The sequence below is a fragment of the Entelurus aequoreus genome, linkage group LG08, assembly GCF_033978785.1.
Source record: "Entelurus aequoreus isolate RoL-2023_Sb linkage group LG08, RoL_Eaeq_v1.1, whole genome shotgun sequence".
Taxonomy (NCBI): domain Eukaryota; kingdom Metazoa; phylum Chordata; class Actinopteri; order Syngnathiformes; family Syngnathidae; genus Entelurus; species Entelurus aequoreus.
This window is the reverse complement of record NC_084738.1, coordinates 63,912,349-63,931,766: the sequence shown is the minus strand read 5'-3', so window position 1 is coordinate 63,931,766 and position 19,418 is coordinate 63,912,349. Positions and strand designations below refer to the sequence as shown.

The window sequence follows — 19,418 nt, the reverse complement described above, 5'->3', positions numbered from 1 at the left end:
TCATTGGCAATGTTGCGGGGAAATTTGCCATCCTGTTCTTATCAGTGACGGAGCAGGAAGGGGCTAGGAATATGTTTGCGGTAAAATGTCCTATGGGGCACCTTGTCATTCATTAAAAGGGGACCTTGTGCAATACAATATGTAATATGTACAATATGCACACTGCAAGTATAATATATATAATGTAGTAACAGACACCTTCATAACAATATGTAATATGTACAATATACACACTGCAAGTATACATATAATGTAGTAACAGACACCTTCATAACAATCAATCAATGTTTATTTATATAGCCCTAAATCACAAGTGTCTCAAACAATATGTAATATGTACAATATACACACTGCACGTATATATATAATGTAGTAGCAGACACCTTCATAACAATATGTAATTTGTACAATAAACACACTGCAAGTATATATATATCATGTAGTAACAGACACCTTCATAAAGATATGTAATATGTACAATATACACACTGCAAGTATAAATATAATGTAGTAACAGACACCTTCATAACAATATGTAATTTGTACAATAAACACACTGCAAGTATATATATATATATAATGTAGTTACAGATACCTTCATAACAATATGTATTACAAGTATATATATAATGTAGTAACAGACACCTTCATAATTATATGTATTATGTACGATATACACACTGCAAATATATATATAATGTAGTAACAGACACCTTCATAACAATAACCTCAGAATTATTGCTTATCAGTAACCCTAACCCTAACCCTTACCCTTACCCAACCCTAACCCTTATATGTTCCCCTAGTGTCCAAATAACTCTGAATTAAGTATTTGTTACTTAGAATATGTTCCCCATACTAAAGTGTTGTTAATTAGCAACTAATTAATGGTGAATATGTTCCCCAAAAAATGACAGTGGGACCCCATTTTTATGACTTGATGGGGTCCCTGGGACCCCATTTTGAAAATTCCTAGCACCAACACTGATGGAGTATTGGTGCGAGCCTGCGGGCCGCTTCTAATACTAATCAAATATCATCCCGGGGGCCATAGATGATTCCGGATCTGGCCCGCGGGCCTTGACACATAGACACTAAATGGATGGCTCGGGTGTTACGTGCGGGTGGTCGCAGCTTGCTGCGAGGTTCGTTCCCCCGGTATGCAAACGGACCACTCCGGACAGGACGTGCAGGTAGGAACATGATTTATCTGTCGAACTCAAACAAGTACCAAAAACTGAATACAAGCCAGAGGAAAAATGTGCCGATCGCACTCGAAGCAAACGCTAACACTTAGCATAGGTAACGTAACTGTAGCATAAGCAAACAAAGAAGCCAGGCCGACTGACCGGCAAAGGCAGGCTTAAATATTGCCTCTGATTAGTGCTCGGGGAACAGGTGAGCGTCCCAAACACCAATCAGAGGCAGGTGAAAACAATAAGCAACCATGGCAACCAAAACAAACTCAAGGGTACACAAAACAGCAGTGTTTCCCACACATTCATTTATTTGTGGCGGCCCGCCACGAAAGAATTAAGGCCGCCACAAAAAAAAAAAATATTTAAAAAAAAATTATTATTATTTTTTTTAAATTTAATTTAATTTTTTTTTTGTGTCCTGTCAAGCTTCTCAGGCAAATCATAAAGTTGATGTAGATGCCCATATCGGCTGTTCAGATTTACTTTACAAAAGAGAAGCGTAGGATCAAGATTTTTGGAGCTCTTTGTTCAGTGGATCAGATGTTTGATGAAGCTTTGTGTCTATCTACCACCACTACTGTTTTCTGTTTATTTGTTACTGACTGTGGCAGGACACCTCTGCCTCTGTTTCACTTTATGTTGCTGGTAAATAATATGGTTGTAGTAGTAGGCTAAAGTTAAATTATTTAGTATGCACTAATTAAAAGGGCAGAGCTTTAAGAGACATTTTAGCTTTTATATTTTTATAAGATATATTTTTTGTAAGAACCACAATTAATACATATATTTCAGTGAATAACTTATTGTTCAAATCTGTATATAAATATGTACATAAAGTGTTGTAATTATATTGTAAAATGGATGGACGTTTAAAACAAAACTGTTATTATTAATTAGTAAGTATACATTTTTTTGAGCCTTTTTAGAGAAAATCATATCATTGTAGTAAATTATGCAAATTACTCGATGATGTCATGGTGACCACGCCCATAGCCACACCCATAGCCACGCCCCCCCACGCCACAGGTATCTTGGCAGTTTATGGGAAACACTGAACAGGGAGTCCAAAACTAACAGAAAATAACAAAACATGATCCGGGCCAAGGATCATGACATGGGGCCTTACAAACAAGCGCCACCTGCATCATTTCCTGGAATTAACCCTTCAGATTTCCAATCAGGGTGATTCAAAGGAAGGCAATCAGGGGATTATATCGAGGATCTCCTCGTCAAACAACCTCCTAAAGGTCAAGCTGACTCGTAATGAATGTTTATTGATCGCATCAAAGGAGGATTTGTGATCAAAACGTGATCGGGGTTGTGCCGTCCCTCCGTCTGCTGGTGATCTAAAAGCGCAGTGATGCGGTGAGACGGCTGTCCCCTGACACACGGACGGATGATTGCATCCGTCCTCTTCCACCCGCTGGTTTGAAACGTGTGGAGAAAAGGAGGCGTGTAGACACCTCTTCCCTCCTTGCTTCTCCTGATAACCACTGGGGACGCCGCTAATTACTCCCCAATGAAGTGAACATCCACAGCCCCCCGCCCGACTCCTCTACCGCCAGAAGAATGGAGGATGGGAGGAACAAAGCAGAACAAAGAAGGAGTCTCTTTCCGAGGCTTCCGTCGTCGTTCTAAGAGCATCCGAGCAGGTGTGAGGCCTGCCAGGCCCGAGCAGAGGCCATCAAAGCTGCACAGGGCGCCGCCCACTGAGAGACCACATGTCCCCGCCATGTTGGACCTGATCCATTTCCACTGGGCGCCGCAGAAACAGACGAGGAGGAAACAAAACCCCCGGAAAGGACTTTGATGGTGCTGCTTCTTCTTGCATCGTCTCAGCTTCCATGCTGGATTAATAGCTGCGCAATTAAATGTCCTTCACTCGTCCCCCACTACCTCTACCCCGCACCATAATGCCACCACTTCTATACTATAAAATAACTTTGACGTACTGTGACCACCTTGTATTTCCATGGCATCTGTAAAAGCTGACGTTTACAAAGCAGGACTGAGCAAAAATATCAATAAAAAATTAATTTAAAAAAACATTTATATAAATATATATATATATAAATATATATATATATATATATATATATATATATATATATATATATATATATATATATATATATATATATATAAACTTTATTTCTAAAAAACAATTATGATAATATGTTTTCTAAGCACCCAAACAAAATTAATGGATTTTCAAAAAAAGATTTGTAACAAAAAATATAATATTTGCAACCAAATAAATGACTCAACTTAAAAAAAAATGATAATAATGATAATAATGCTTATAAAAAATATATGTATGTATATATTGAATATACAAATACATTTATTTATCTATATACATATATTTATTTATCCATATATATTGAATATATATATATATATATATATATATATATATATATATATATATATATATATATATATATATATATATATATATATATATATATATATGTAGAAAAAAATATGTAAATCAGATAATTTAAAAAGCATATTCCACACACACGCACACACACACACACACACACACACACACACACACACACACACACACACACACACACACACACACACGCACACACACTCTTTTATTTCTTACCTTCTTGAGACCTCCGAAAAATGCCTCGCTCTTTAGGACCACCCTTTCTCGATATATAAAGAAATGTATTTACAACATTAATAATATATACATACTATGCAAATATAAATTAGGTAAGCTTTTAGTACATTTTTTGTTTGTTTGTTTTGTTTGCAATTGTTTTTTAATCTTCATTATTTACATCAAGTTATTACAGTATGTCTCTTTGTACATATTTTTTATTTATTTTTCATCATAAATTATGGCCAAAGGGGGCGCATTTCACTTTCTTACACACACTTGTTATTACATATGTTGGCCAGAGGGGGAGCACTTTTAAAACCGACACACAGTCAATTTGAAAAATCCCTCCTTTTTGGGACTACCCTCATTTTGATAGATTTCACCACCAGGGGTGCAAATGAGACATTCTCTATTAGATGCAATGGTTTTCCGTATTGGGACCAGGATTTATGTCATCACTTGTTCACATCTCCTCATATGGAAGCTACTTTTCCTTGTTGATGTCTTAGAAGGGTAGAAATACAAGAACACACACACACGCACACACTGCATGTTTACAAACATATTCATGCTCACTTGTATTATATATATATATATATATATATATATATATATATATATATATATATATATATATATATATATATATATATATATATATATATATATATATATATATATATATATATATATATATATATATATGTGTGTATTATAATTTGTATATTATATTTAAAACGGATCATTATTTGTTCCAAGGAATTATAAATTATACAACTGCAATGATCCAATATGCCTGGTACTCTCTGTAGTTGAGCAGATAAAGAACCTCGTAGGGGAATCAACAGCTCAATAACAAGCAGGTGTTTACCTTTGACGTCTGCGGAGAAGCGAGCCGAGTGCCTGGAGACGAAGAGTTTGAGTTCCTGGTCCAAGTTGCAGTCGATTAAATTGGTGTCCCATGAGCGTATTCCTGCAAAAATACACAATAAAGTACATTGTAATTATTATTATTATTATTATTATTGTTATTGCATTTCACTGCTAGGACCAAACAAGCCGAAACCTTCTTGCACATGAGCTCCGCCCTTAGCCGCCATGATGATGAGACGTTTGTATTTTGTAAGACAGGTATAAGTTTTCAGTTCCTATAACGAGGAAAAAATTCCAGGGAAGGACACAAACTTCAGATAAAATGCATCTGGTTATTTCCTGCAGACACTTTGAAAACCCAGTTGACAAGAAGACCACCGGACTCCAGGATAACAAATCACCAGTAATTAAAATTATATCTAGCGAGCAGAAAACAGGCTTGTACATTACCAGGATTTTTCCAGTCCGGTCGGCCATTTGTTGCTAGGCAGACTTCATCGGGCTCCATTATTTGTGCCCCACACGGGGGGGAATCACCCCTTCAACCAGCACAATAACGCATTCATTGAGCTACTAAACCCAGTAATTCTCACAGAACCATCATTTATATGAGGTGTAGTGGATTGTGCACTAAAAATACCTGTAGATTTTACAGGGGGAAAAAACGGCAGCTCAGTTGCCAGAAATTTATCGTATAATTGATGGTGTTTTTGTAAATAGAAAAACCATATCGCTGTTATTTTTACGGTAAAATTCTGGCAACTGAAGTGGCAGTTTATTTTACCTTTAAGTCTGCGCACTTTCTTTTTTTTTACCGTGTGTTACTGTAAATATATGTATATTTAATACGTAAATATTACATATATTTTATATTGATACATCGGTACTACTTTATATCTGTATTATCCTTTCCATCCTTACCCTTTCCAACCTTTGTAACTGAGCTACTGTGTGGAACAATTTCCCTTGTGGATCAATAAAGTTTGTCTAAGTCTAAATTGTTAAAATAGGTATTTTTACGGTAAGATTCCGACAACTGAGCTGCCAGATTTTTACAGTAAAATACATGGCTGTTGCTTTTACAGTGCATTACTGTACATTTTTAAGTATCTTTACTGTCAATTTTACTGTCAAATTGTCGAATGCGCTGCCAGATTTTTACCGTGAAATCTATGGTCATTGTTGTTGAAATGCATTGCTGTTCGTGATTAAAATTGTTCTACTGTTATTTTAACGATAACATTCTGGCAACAGAGCCGACAGATTTTTACTGTAAAATTTATGGGTGTTGTTTTTACAGTGCAGTTCTGTAAATGGTCTTTGAAAAACGGTACCACTTTTATTTTCACAGTAAAATTCTGGCGTCTGAATTGCCGGTCTCTTTAACCTTAAAATGTACGGTCATTGTTTTTGCAGTACTGTAAATTGTTAAAATAGTTATTTTTACGGTAAGATTCTGGCGACTGAGCTGCCAGATGTTTACTGTAAAATACACGGCTGTTGTTTTGATTGTGCAGTACTGTAAATGGTCTTTGAAAAGTGGTACCACTTAGATTTTGACCGTAAAAAATACACGGCTGTTGTTTTTACAGTGCGTTACTGTAAATTGTTCAAATAGTTCTTTTAAAAATCGGTGGTCGTTTTTTTTAAGATTTCAAAGATTCAAAGGCTCTTTAAATTACAGTATGCTGGTGGCGACTTGTCCAGGGTCTAGATAGGCAGCTGAGATAGGCTCCAGCACCCCCCGCGGCCCTGAAAGGGACAAGCGGTAGAAAATGGATGGATGGATCTTGAAAAATGCTTACACTTTTATTTTTACCGTAAAAGTCTGGCGACTGAGATGGCAGGTTTTTTTGGGTTTTTTTAATTGCATTTTTTAATTGAATTGAATTATTTATATAGCGCTTTTCTCTAGTGACTCAAAGCGCTTTTACATAGTGAAACCCAATAATTGCGTTACATTTTTAAACCAGCGTGGGTGACGCTGGGAGCAGGTGGGTAAAGTGTCTTGCCCAAGGACACAACGGCAGTGACTAGGATGGCGGAAGTGGGGATCGAACCTGGAACCCTCAATATATATAGCCCGTATATACCAGGAAATATTTGACTTTTTTTTGTTGTTTTTTTACAGTGCAGGTGGGAATAACCAAATGACATCATTTTGGAATATACAAAAAGTGAATAACAACACGAAAAGCAAAACAAGGACATTCTTTCCAATAAAAAACTAGACAAGTGCTTTTGGACGGGGGAGGGGCCACCAGCAGCTGGTCGAGAAGAGCAGTTTGTGTTTTCATGTCAGATTTGCCATGTCTCCTTATGCTCTGGCAGACCGGATGTGCAGATAAATGAACTCATGGTAAAGACTGGAAATCACTGCTCTGTATTAAATACCACAGAATGCTGATGAGAGGCTAGTATCTCCTTGCTAATTCTTGGTGCTCTACCAGCATCTTTTTGTGGAATGAACCCCTCAAATTCAGCAGGAGGACACAAATCCATGACGAGGCGTGTTTATTTCTTAGTTGACGTCCAGTCGGGCCGCACTGAGCTGAGTCACGGTGCTGGCATCCTCCCTTCCATCACACAATCAAGCCTCTGTCATTGTTGGACACACTTTTGTTTTGGTTTTTTTTGCCGTCCGTCTATACCATAGAAACAATGGTCCGGTTTCTTCTTGCTATCCATGAACACACAAACAAGAAGCCATCGGGGCGAGGCTCGGTGATGAAGAAGACGATATGCGGGTTTTATTTGTCCGATCAATAGATGCACACTCACTCACTTGCCAAGTGGGGACACATGACATCAGTCAAAATGGTGAAGACATTGTTTTCTTTTGTGTCGGCATAATAGTGGCATACTAGTGACATAATAGTGACATAATAGTGGCATACTAGTCGCATAATAATGACATAATAGTGGCATACTAGTCGCATAATAGTGACATAATAGTGGCATACTAGTCGCATAATAGTGACATAATAGTGGCATACTAGTGACATAATAATGACATAATAGTGGCATACTAGTCGCATAATAGTGACATAATAGTGGCATACTAGTCGCATAATAGTGACATAATAGTGGCATACTAGTGACATAATAATGACATAATAGTGGCATACTAGTCGCATAATAGTGACATAATAGTGGCATACTAGTCGCATAATAGTGACATAACAGTGGCATACTAGTCGCATAATAGTGACATAATAGTGGCATACTAGTGACATAATAGTGACATAATAGTGGCATACTAGTGACATAATAGTGACATAATAGTGGCATACTAGTCGCATAATAGTGACATAATAGTGGCATACTAGTGACATAATAGTGACATAATAGTGGCATACTAGTCACATAATAGTGACATAATAGTGGCATACTAGTCCCATAATAGTGACATAATAGTGGCATACTAGTGGCATACTAGTGACATAATAGTGACATAATAGTGGCATACTAGTCGCATAATAATGACATAATAGTGGCATACTAGTCGCATAATAGTGACATAATAGTGGCATACTAGTCGCTTAATAGTGACATAATAGTGGCATAATAGTGACATAATAGTGACATAATAGTGGCATAATAGTGGCATAATAGTGGCATACTAGTCGCATAATAGTGACATAATAGTGGCATACTAGTCGCATAATAGTGACGTAATAGTGGCATACTAGTCGCACAATAGTGACACAATAGCGGCATACTAGTCGCATAATAGTGACATAATAGTGGCATACTAGTGACATAATAGTGACATAATAGTGGCATACTAGTCGCATAATAGTGACATAACAGTGGCATACTAGTCGCATAATAGTGACATAACAGTGGCATACTAGTCGCATAATAGTGACATAATAGTGGCATACTAGTCGCATAATAGTGACATAATAGTGGCATACTAGTCGCATAATAGTGACATAATAGTGGCATACTAGTGACATAATAGTGACATAATAGTGGCATACTAGTCGCATAATAGTGACATAATAGTGGCATACTAGTCGCATAATAGTGACATAATAGTGGCATACTAGTCGCATAATAGTGACATAACAGTGGCATACTAGTCGCATAATAGTGGCATACTAGTCGCATAATAGTGACATAACAGTGACATACTAGTCACATAATAGTGACATAATAGTGGCATACTAGTGACATAATAGTGACATAATAGTGGCATACTAGTCGCATAATAGTGACATAATAGTGGCATACTAGTCGCATAATAGTGACATAACAGTGGCATACTAGTTGCATAATAGTGACATAATAGTGGCATACTAGTCGCATAATAGTGACATAATAGTGGCATACTAGTGACATAATAGTGACATAATAGTGGCATACTAGTCGCATAATAGTGACATAATAGTGGCATACTAGTCGCATAATAGTGGCATACTAGTTGCATAATAGTGGCAGAATAGTGGCATACTATTCGCATAATAGTGACATAATAGTGGCATACTAGTCGCATAATAGTGACGTAATAGTGGCATACTAGTCGCATAATAGTGACATAATAGTGGCATACTAGTCACATAATAGTGACATAATAGTGGCATACTAGTCGCATAACAGTGACATAATAGTGGCATACTAGTAACATAATAGTGGCATACTAGTCGCATAACAGTGACATAATAGTGGCATACTAGTGACATAATAGTGATATAATAGTGGCATACTAGTCGCATAATAGTGACATAATAGTGGCATACTAGTCCCATAATAGTGACATAATAGTGGCATACTAGTGGCATACTAGTGACATAATAGTGACATAATAGTGGCATACTAGTCGCATAATAATGACATAATAGTGGCATACTAGTCGCATAACAGTGACATAATAGTGGCATACTAGTCGCATAATAGTGACATAAGAGTGGCATACTAGTCGCATAATAGTGGCATAATAGTGGCATACTAGTGACATAATAGTGGCATACTAATCGCATAACAGTGACATAATAGTGGCATACTAGTCGCATAATAGTGACATAATAGTGGCATACTAGTCGCATAATAGTGACATAATAGTGGCATACTAGTCGCATAATAGTGACATAATAGTGGCATACTAGTCGCATAATAATGACATAATAGTGGCATACTAGTTGCATAATAGTGACATAATAGTGGCATACTAGTCGCATAATAGTGACATAATAGTGGCATTCTAGTCGCATAATAGTGGCATAATAGTGGCATACTATTCGCATAATAGTGACATAATAGTGGCATACTAGTCGCATAATAGTGACATAATAGTGGCATACTAGTCACATAATAGTGATATAATAGTGGCATACTAGTCGCATAACAGTGACATAATAGTGGCATACTAGTGACATAATAGTGGCATACTAGTCGCATAACAGTGACATAATAGTGGCATACTAGTGACATAATAGTGACATAATAGTGGCATACTAGTCGCATAATAGTGACATAATAGTGGCATACTAGTCGCATAATAGTGACATAATAGTGGCATACTAGTCGCAAAATAGTGACATAATAGTGGCATACTAGTCGCATAATAGTGACATAATAGTGGCATACTAGTCGCACAATAGTGACATAATAGTGGCATACTAGTCGCATAATAGTGACACAATAGTGGCATACTAGTCGCATAATAGTGACATAATAGTGGCATACTAGTCGCACAATAGTGACACAATAGCGGCATACTAGTCACATAATAGTGACATAATAGTGGCATACTAGTGACATAATAGTGACATAATAGTGGCATACTAGTCGCATAATAGTGACATAATAGTGGCATACTAGTGACATAATAGTGACATAATAGTGGCATACTAGTCACATAATAGTGGCATACTAGTCCCATAATAGTGACATAATAGTGGCATACTAGTGGCATACTAGTGACATAATAGTGGCATACTAGTCGCATAATAATGACATAATAGTGGCATACCAGTCGCATAACAGTGACATAATAGTGGCATACTAGTCGCATAATAGTGACATAAGAGTGGCATACTAGTCGCATAATAGTGGCATACTAGTGACATAATAGTGACATAATAGTGGCATACTAATCGCATAACAGTGACATAATAGTGGCATACTAGTCGCATAATAGTGACATAATAGTGGCATACTAGTCGCATAATAGTGACATAATAGTGGCATACTAGTCGCATAATAGTGACATAATAGTGGCATACTAGTCGCATAATAGTGACATAATAGTGGCATACTAGTCGCATAATAGTGGCATAATAGTGGCATACTATTCGCATAATAGTGACATAATAGTGGCATACTAGTCGCATAATAGTGACGTAATAGTGGCATACTAGTCGCATAATAGTGACATAATAGTGGCATACTAGTCACATAATAGTGACATAATAGTGGCATACTAGTCGCATAATAGTGACATAATAGTGGCATACTAGTCACATAATAGTGGCATACTAGTCCCATAATAGTGACATAATAGTGGCATACTAGTGGCATACTAGTGACATAATAGTGACATAATAGTGGCATACTAGTCGCATAATAATGACATAATAGTGGCATACTAGTCGCATAACAGTGACATAATAGTGGCATACTAGTCGCATAATAGTGACATAAGAGTGGCATACTAGTCGCATAATAGTGGCATAATAGTGGCATACTAGTGACATAATAGTGACATAATAGTGGCATACTAATCGCATAACAGTGACATAATATTGGCATACTAGTCGCATAATAGTGACATAATAGTGGCATACTAGTCGCATAATAGTGACATAATAGTGGCATACTAGTCGCATAATAGTGACATAATAGTGGCATACTAGTCGCATAATAGTGGCATACTAGTCGCATAATAGTGGCATAATAGTGGCATACTATTCGCATAATAGTGACATAATAGTGGCATACTAGTCGCATAATAGTGACGTAATAGTGGCATACTAGTCGCATAATAGTGACATAATAGTGGCATACTAGTCACATAATAGTGACATAATAGTGGCATACTAGTCGCATAACAGTGACATAATAGTGGCATACTAGTGACATAATAGTGGCATACTAGTCGCATAACAGTGACATAATTGTGGCATACTAGTGACATAATAGTGACATAATAGTGGCATACTAGTCGCATAATAGTGACATAATAGTGGCATACTAGTCGCATAATAGTGACATAATAGTGGCATACTAGTCGCATAATAGTGACATAATAGTGGCATACTAGTCGCATAATAGTGGCATAATAGTGGCATACTAGTGACATAATAGTGACATAATAGTGGCATACTAGTCGCATAATAGTGACATAATAGTGGCATACTAGTCGCATAATAGTGGCATACTAGTTGCATAATAGTGGCATAATAGTGGCATACTATTCGCATAATAGTGACATAATAGTGGCATACTAGTCGCATAATAGTGACATAATAGTGGCATACTAGTCTACCCCAGGGCAGCTGTGGCTACAAATGTAGCTTACCACCACCAGGTGTGAATGAATGATGGGTTCCCACTTCTCTGTGAGCGCTTTGAGTATCTAACAATAGAAAAAGCGCGATATAAATGTAATCCATTATTATTATTATTATTATTATAGTGACATAATAGTGGCATACTAGTTGCGTAATAGTGACATAATAGTGGCATACTAGATAGATAGATAGATAGTACTTTATTAGTCGCATAATAGTGACATAATAGTGGCATACTAGTCGCACAATAGTGACATAATAGTGGCATACTAGTCGCATAATAGTAGCATACTAGTCGCATAATAATGACATAAAAGTGGCATACTAGTCGCACAATAGTGACATAATAGTGGCATACTAGTCGCATAATAGTGACACAATAGTGGCATACTAGTCGCATAATAGTGACATAATAGTGGCATACTAGTCGCATAATAGTGACACAATAGTGGCATACTAGTCGCATAATAGTGGCATACTAGTCGCATAATAGTGGCATACTAGTCACATAATAGTGATATAATAGTGGCATACTAATCACATAATAGTGGCATACTAGTCGCACAATAGTGACACAATAGTGACACAATAGTGGCATACTAGTCACATAATAGTGACATAATAGTGGCATACTGGTCACATAATAGTGACACAATAGTGGCATACTAGTCGCATAATAGTGACATAATAGTGGCATACTAGTCGCACAATAGTGACATAATAGTGGCATACTAGTCAAATAATAGTAGCATACTAGTCGCATACTAGTCGCATAATAGTGACATAATAGTGGCATACTAGTCGTATAAAAGTGACATAATAGTGGCATACTGGTCTCATAATAGTGACACAATAGTCGCACAATAGTGACACAATAGTGACACAATAGTGGCATACTAGTCACATAATAGTGACATAATAGTGGCATACTGGTCACATAATAGTGACACAATAGTGGCATACTAGTCGCATAATAGTGACATAATAGTGGCATACTAGTCGCACAATAGTGACATAATAGTGGCATACTAGTCAAATAATAGTAGCATACTAGTCGCATACTAGTCGCATAATAGTGACATAATAGTGGCATACTAGTCGTATAAAAGTGACATAATAGTGGCATACTGGTCTCATAATAGTGACACAATAGCGGCATACTAGTCGCATAATAGTGACATAATAGTGGCATACTAGTCGTATAAAAGTGACATAGTAGTGGCATACTGGTCTCATATTAGTGACACAATAGCGGTATACTAGTCGCATAATAGTGACATAATAGTGGCATACTAGTCGCATAATAGTGGCATACTAGTCGCACAATAGTGACATAATAGTGGCATAATAGTGGCATACTAGTCGCATAATAGTGACACAATAGTGGCATACTAGTCGCATAATAGTGACATAATAGTGGCACACTAGTCGCATAATAGTGGCATACTAGTCACATAATAGTGATATAATAGTGGCATACTAATCGCATAATAGTGGCATACTAGTCGCACAATAGTGACACAATAGTGGCATACTAGTCACACAATAGTGACATAATAGTGGCATACTAGTCACATAATAGTGGCAGAACCGCACGTAACACAACATATTTTAATTTACTACTACTACTAATAATAATAATTACCATCTACAGCAGGCCTGGGCAATTATTTTGCCTCGGGGGGCCAAATTTAGAGAAACAAATGTGTCTTGGGGCCAGTATATCTATTTTTAGGGACACTAATACAAAATCTCACAATAATGTCTGATTGAAAGTTATGACAGACTGCCTTAAAAAAAGAAATTGAATTTTAAATAATTTTAACTGAATGAGACACCCAGAATGTACATAAAACATTAAGAATGTGGGATTTACAATATTAACTATGAAGGATAAAACACTGAATATTGACAACATATGACCGTCACACCCCCTTTCCATCGACATATTTTACAATCAAGCAAAAATGCAATAAACACAGCGAAATATGAACGCGAACTGTAAAAAAAAAAAAAAAAGACCCATCTACAATCTGATACAACTGATATATCGCTAAGCTTTAGAACATTTCAGGCTGGCCGCTCTGGAAACACTCTGTGGAAACGCTCCCCACCCACACTGCTTGGTGTCTCGTCTGAGCTGCTGTGACTTAGATGACCATATTAACTAATTAGGGGGGGGGGGGGGGTGTTGAGTTGGGCGGGGTCGTGGTGGGGGGGCGGTGCCAGGGGCGGGGTTAAGGGGGGAGGAGTATATTTATAGCTAGAATTCACTGAAATTCAAGTATTTTTTATATATATATATATACATAGTACATTACACAGTAATGAAAACAGAGTTATTCTACTAACTGTACTGTACGTGCTGCTTACTTAAAAAAATAAAACACTTACCTTTCACTATTTGAGTAGCCTTTGTTCTGCCATTTGAGTACTGACGAGCGATCTCTGAATACGGGAACATATCCTTCACGGATTTGTTGAAAACATCCGCAAATGAGAACGGGATGTTGCTTGCAGCTATCCGCATAGCCATCTTTGTCTGGGCATATGTTACACCCTCGGGTCTCCCTTTAGCAAGGTGGCCCATAATACTGTGTTACTGCCACCTTGTGCTTCTCTGATCGTTCATGAGTGACTATATCCATTCGCCCACCGTGTTCCCCTTCGAGCTGTCCTGGATGAACTGAAATTCTTGTTTCCAATCATTTTGGAACTTGCAAGCGTACTTCTTCTTCTTACTCGTCGTCGCCATGACTGTCTCTTCTTCGTTCTTCTGCTTCGTCTCTGTTATGTTTTTGGACATTACTACTTGCCGTAGTATTGAAGCAATGCATGATGGGAATCCGGATGTTGTGTGTCAGTGTATTAACGTGCCGGCTGGAATACACACACGCTGAGAAATAGCTCCGTGCCTGCCTACTTTATGGGTTATCGATAAACCTATGGATAACGGAGACATATATAATAGTCTCCTTTTCAGGTTGTAGAGGACGCTAAAGGCAGTGCCTTTAAGGCACGCCCCCAATATTGTTATCCGGCTGGAAATCGGGAGAAATTCGGGAGAATGGTTGTCCCGGGACATTTTCGGGAGAGGCACTGAAATTCGGGAGTCTCCCGGAAAATTCGGGAGGGTTGGCAATTATGGTATATCATGCAAAAGCGCAGATTCCAACCATTGAAATACAATACTTTGGTATAGTTCAAGCATATTTTCCCCCAAAAAATATTTCAAAGCGGATTATTTCATGTGAAGTACCGTATTTCCTCGAATAGCCGCAGGGGCGCTAATTAATTTAAAACCTCTTCTCACTCCTGCGTTTACCAAAAGCATGCGGGATGGGCAAGCATGCGCTAATTATTTTAAAACCTCTTCTCACTCCGGCGCTTACCTTATCATGAAATGCACATTTAATAAAAAAACGTTATTATGGTCTTACCTTTACTTGTAAATGATGTCCATTTGCAGCTGCTTCTGATCAAAGGCAGTCTTCCTTATCTTTCTTCAGTTTTAAAAGTCTCTGGAGATATTCCTTTAATTATTACCTCCTGCTTCGATTGAAAGTCCAGTTTAGAAAACTGTTTTATTTTAGATATGTAATCCTCCATGGTAAAAGTGCAAGCAAACAATCGCTGCTCACGCTTGCTGCTTGTTGTCTTCTTCTGCAGCACTGGTCTTCTGCAGTACTGGTAGTCGCAAGAAGGATCACTAGTGCCCTCTACCACCAGGAGGCGGGAGTCATTTAATGACCCGGCGGAAGTGCCAAGCATGCGCTAATTATTTTGCGAAACGAGTTTGACCCGGCTGTAATTCTAGGCAGGCGAATACTATATTCCCGGCGACAATTCAAGGAAATACGGTAATCAGAGCCTTTAATAGGCCAATAATTCATACCACCATTAATTTAATTTAAATACAGTGTTTCCCACACATTCATTTATTTGTGGCGGCCCGCCACGAAAGAATTACGTCCGCCACAAATTTAAAAAAAAATAAATAAAAATAAAAATAAAAATTATTATTATTATTATTTTTTTTTTGTCCTGTCCAGCTTCTCAGGCAAATCATATAGTTGATGTAGATGCCCATATAGGCTGTTCAGATTTACTTTACAAAAGAGAAGTGTAGGATACTTCTCTTGTTGCCTTATTTGTATTTGACCACTACTGTTTTCTGTTTATTTGTTACTGACTGTGGCAGGACACCTCTGCCTCTGTTTCACTTTATGTTGCTGGTAAATAATATGGTTGTAGTAGTAGGCTAAAGTTAAATTATTTAGTATGCACTAATTAAAGGGGCAGAGCTTTAAGAGACATTTTAGCTTTTATATTTTATAAGATATATTTTTTGTAAGAACCACAATTAATAAATATATTTCAGTGAATAACTTATTGTTCAAGTCTGTATATACACTACCGTTCAAAAGTTTGGGGTCACCCAAACAATTTTGTGGAATAGCCTTCATTTCTAAGAACAAGAATAGACTGTCGAGTTTCAGATGAAAGTTCTCTTTTTCTGGCCATTTTGAGCGTTTAATTGACCCCACAAATGTGATGCTCCAGAAACTCAATCTGCTCAAAGGAAGGTCAGTTTTGTAGCTTCTGTAACGAGCTAAACTGTTTTCAGATGTGTGAACCTGATTGCACAAGGGTTTTCTAATCATCAATTAGCCTTCTGAGCCAATGAGCAAACACATTGTACCATTAGAACACTGGAGTGATAGTTGCTGGAAATGGGCATCTATACACCTATGTAGATATTGCACCAAAAACCAAACATTTGCAGCTAGAATAGTCATTTACCACATTAGCAATGTATAGAGTGTATTTCTTTAAAGTTAAGACTTGTTTAAAGTTATCTTCATTGATAAGTACAGAGCTTTTCCTTAAAAAATAAGGACATTTCAATGTGACCCCAAACTTTTGAACGGTAGTGTAAATATGTACATAAAGTGTTGTAATTATATTGTAAAATGGATGGATGGATGGATGGATGGATGGATGGATGGACGTTTAAAACAAAGCTGTTATTATTAATTAGTAAGTATACATTTTTTTAGCCTTTTTAGAGAAAATCATATCATTGTAGTAAATTATGCAAATTACTCGATGATGTCATGATGACCACGCCCATACCGCCACAGGTATCTTGGCAGTTTATGGGAAACACTGAAATATATATATTTTTTTACAGTTTACTTTATTCTATTAGAGTCAAATCTGCAACATTTTCTCATTACACCTGTTTTCTCTTTTATTTCTTTTTCATGTTTTTTTTTTTTTTTAGTAGTAGTTTTTTTTTAAATGTGCCGAGGGCCGCAAAATAATGAGCCGCAAATGGCCGCACTTTGGACACCCCCGGTCTAAACGATACCGTTTGATCAGCTGCTCGTCATCAAACAAAGCCAGGACATCCTTCCGCTCCCTGAACGTTCGCGCACGTCTCTCTCGCCTCAGTGTCACCCCCTGCTGGCAACTCCGAACCACTTAGGACACCTCCGAAGGTCTCTTAAATATCGCGGAGAGTAGGAGTGATTCTTAGGCTTGAGAAAGTTGATAAATAGCTTTTATTCTTAAGCGTGAGAGTAGGACTAAATGTCGCAAATTCTCAGGACTTAAGTGTAAAATGGCACTATAAGACGCTTGATAAATATATATTATTATTTTACGCTGGCTTGGACATTTCTGGCCCGTGTGGCTTCCCGTAGGGACTGCAGTGCGGCCTGGGCCACGCCCACCGGCCCCGGTGTGTGATGCTGATGAGAGTGCAGAATGATGGGGGGGGGGGGGGTCACTTTATCGACTCGGATCGATATTTTAGTCGAAGGAGCCGATGCTAAAAACGAAGGACGAGCGTGGAAAAGAGACACGCGGCGTGGAGGAGAAGGAGCACCCGCCCTAGGGTCCCCACAGGGCGGGGCTCCGCACTATAACAACACGATGCCGACACAACACGCAACAACAAACACGCCACACACAAATGTGCGTGAAGTGCCCCTCCCTTACACGCAAACACAAATAAATTGTTTTTTTTTTTTTTAAAACTACACACACAAAAAAAGGAAGAAGACGCTCACCTTTCTCTATGTCGGCGATGGCACACTTGAGGTGGTCCTCCGTGGCGACCTCGCCCAGGACCACCAGCAGGTAGAACTTGGAGTGGACGAAGTGCTGCGAGGGGCTGGCGGGGATGAAGCCGCTCTCCATGTTGGCTGGTGGGGATGAAGAAGAAGATGATGATGGTGGACACTGCACCAGGGCGGACATCCTCGCTCTTCCTCTTCCTCCTCCTTGTCTTCTTCTTCTTCTTCTTCTTCTGCAGAAATGTCTCCTGCCGCGGCTCGCGTCTTTCTTCTTCTGCGAGCAGCGCGACAGAAGAGGACGCCTTTTTTCCCCCTTTCTGCACACTCACTGCACAGCTGATGTCATTGGCAACGAATCAAACGCACCCCGGAAGTTGGTCAAGGGATCTGATGATGTCATGCTTGCTTATTCATCCATCCACCGGCATCTATTTATCATTTGTTTATTATAATACCTTCCCTTTTTTTAGGATGATAAAATAATGCATTTTATTACTATGAATATTATGATTTGACATTTTGTGGTGCAATGATACAAAATATTACATAAATATACAATTATTGTGTCAATATCTGAGATTTAAAAAAATGATAATAATACACATTGCAATACATTCTTCTTGTATATGATAAAATACTATATTCTCATTACTATTATAGTATTTATTATGATTTCAATGAATATTTGTGGTCCGATATTACAAAATAAAATAATGATAAAAACAAATATATCACATAAATATACAATTATTGTGTCAATATCTGAGATTTAAAAAAAATTATAAAAATACACATTGCAATACATTCTTCTTGTATATGATAAAATAACATATTCTCATTACTATTATAGTATTTATTATCATTTGAATGAACATTTGGTGGTGCAATATTACACAATAAAATAAGGATAAATAAAAATATATTAAATAAATATACAATTATTGTGTCAATATCTGAGATTTAAAAAATAAATAAATTATAATAATACGCATTGCAATGCATTCTTCTTGTATATGATAAAATAATATATTCTCATTACTATTATAGTATTTATTATGATTTGAATAAACATTTGTGGTGCAATATTACAAATTAAAATAATGATAAATAAAAATATATTACA

General features: G+C 37.4%; 1 protein-coding gene across 1 annotated transcript in view; it reads right to left on the bottom strand.

Annotated features, from left to right (window-relative positions):
• The window catches only part of map1b (microtubule-associated protein 1B), a 36,694-nt gene extending 18,032 nt beyond the window's left edge, over nt 1-18,662 (bottom strand). The window contains exons 1-2 of the mRNA XM_062057025.1: nt 18,290-18,662; nt 4,694-4,795 (exon numbers count right to left, since the gene is read on the bottom strand). Coding sequence (XP_061913009.1) covers nt 4,694-4,795; nt 18,290-18,479 — 292 coding nt within the window. The 5' untranslated portion in view covers nt 18,480-18,662. The remainder of the gene's footprint in view (nt 1-4,693; nt 4,796-18,289) is intronic.
• Nucleotides 18,663-19,418: the final 756 nt, after the last annotated feature.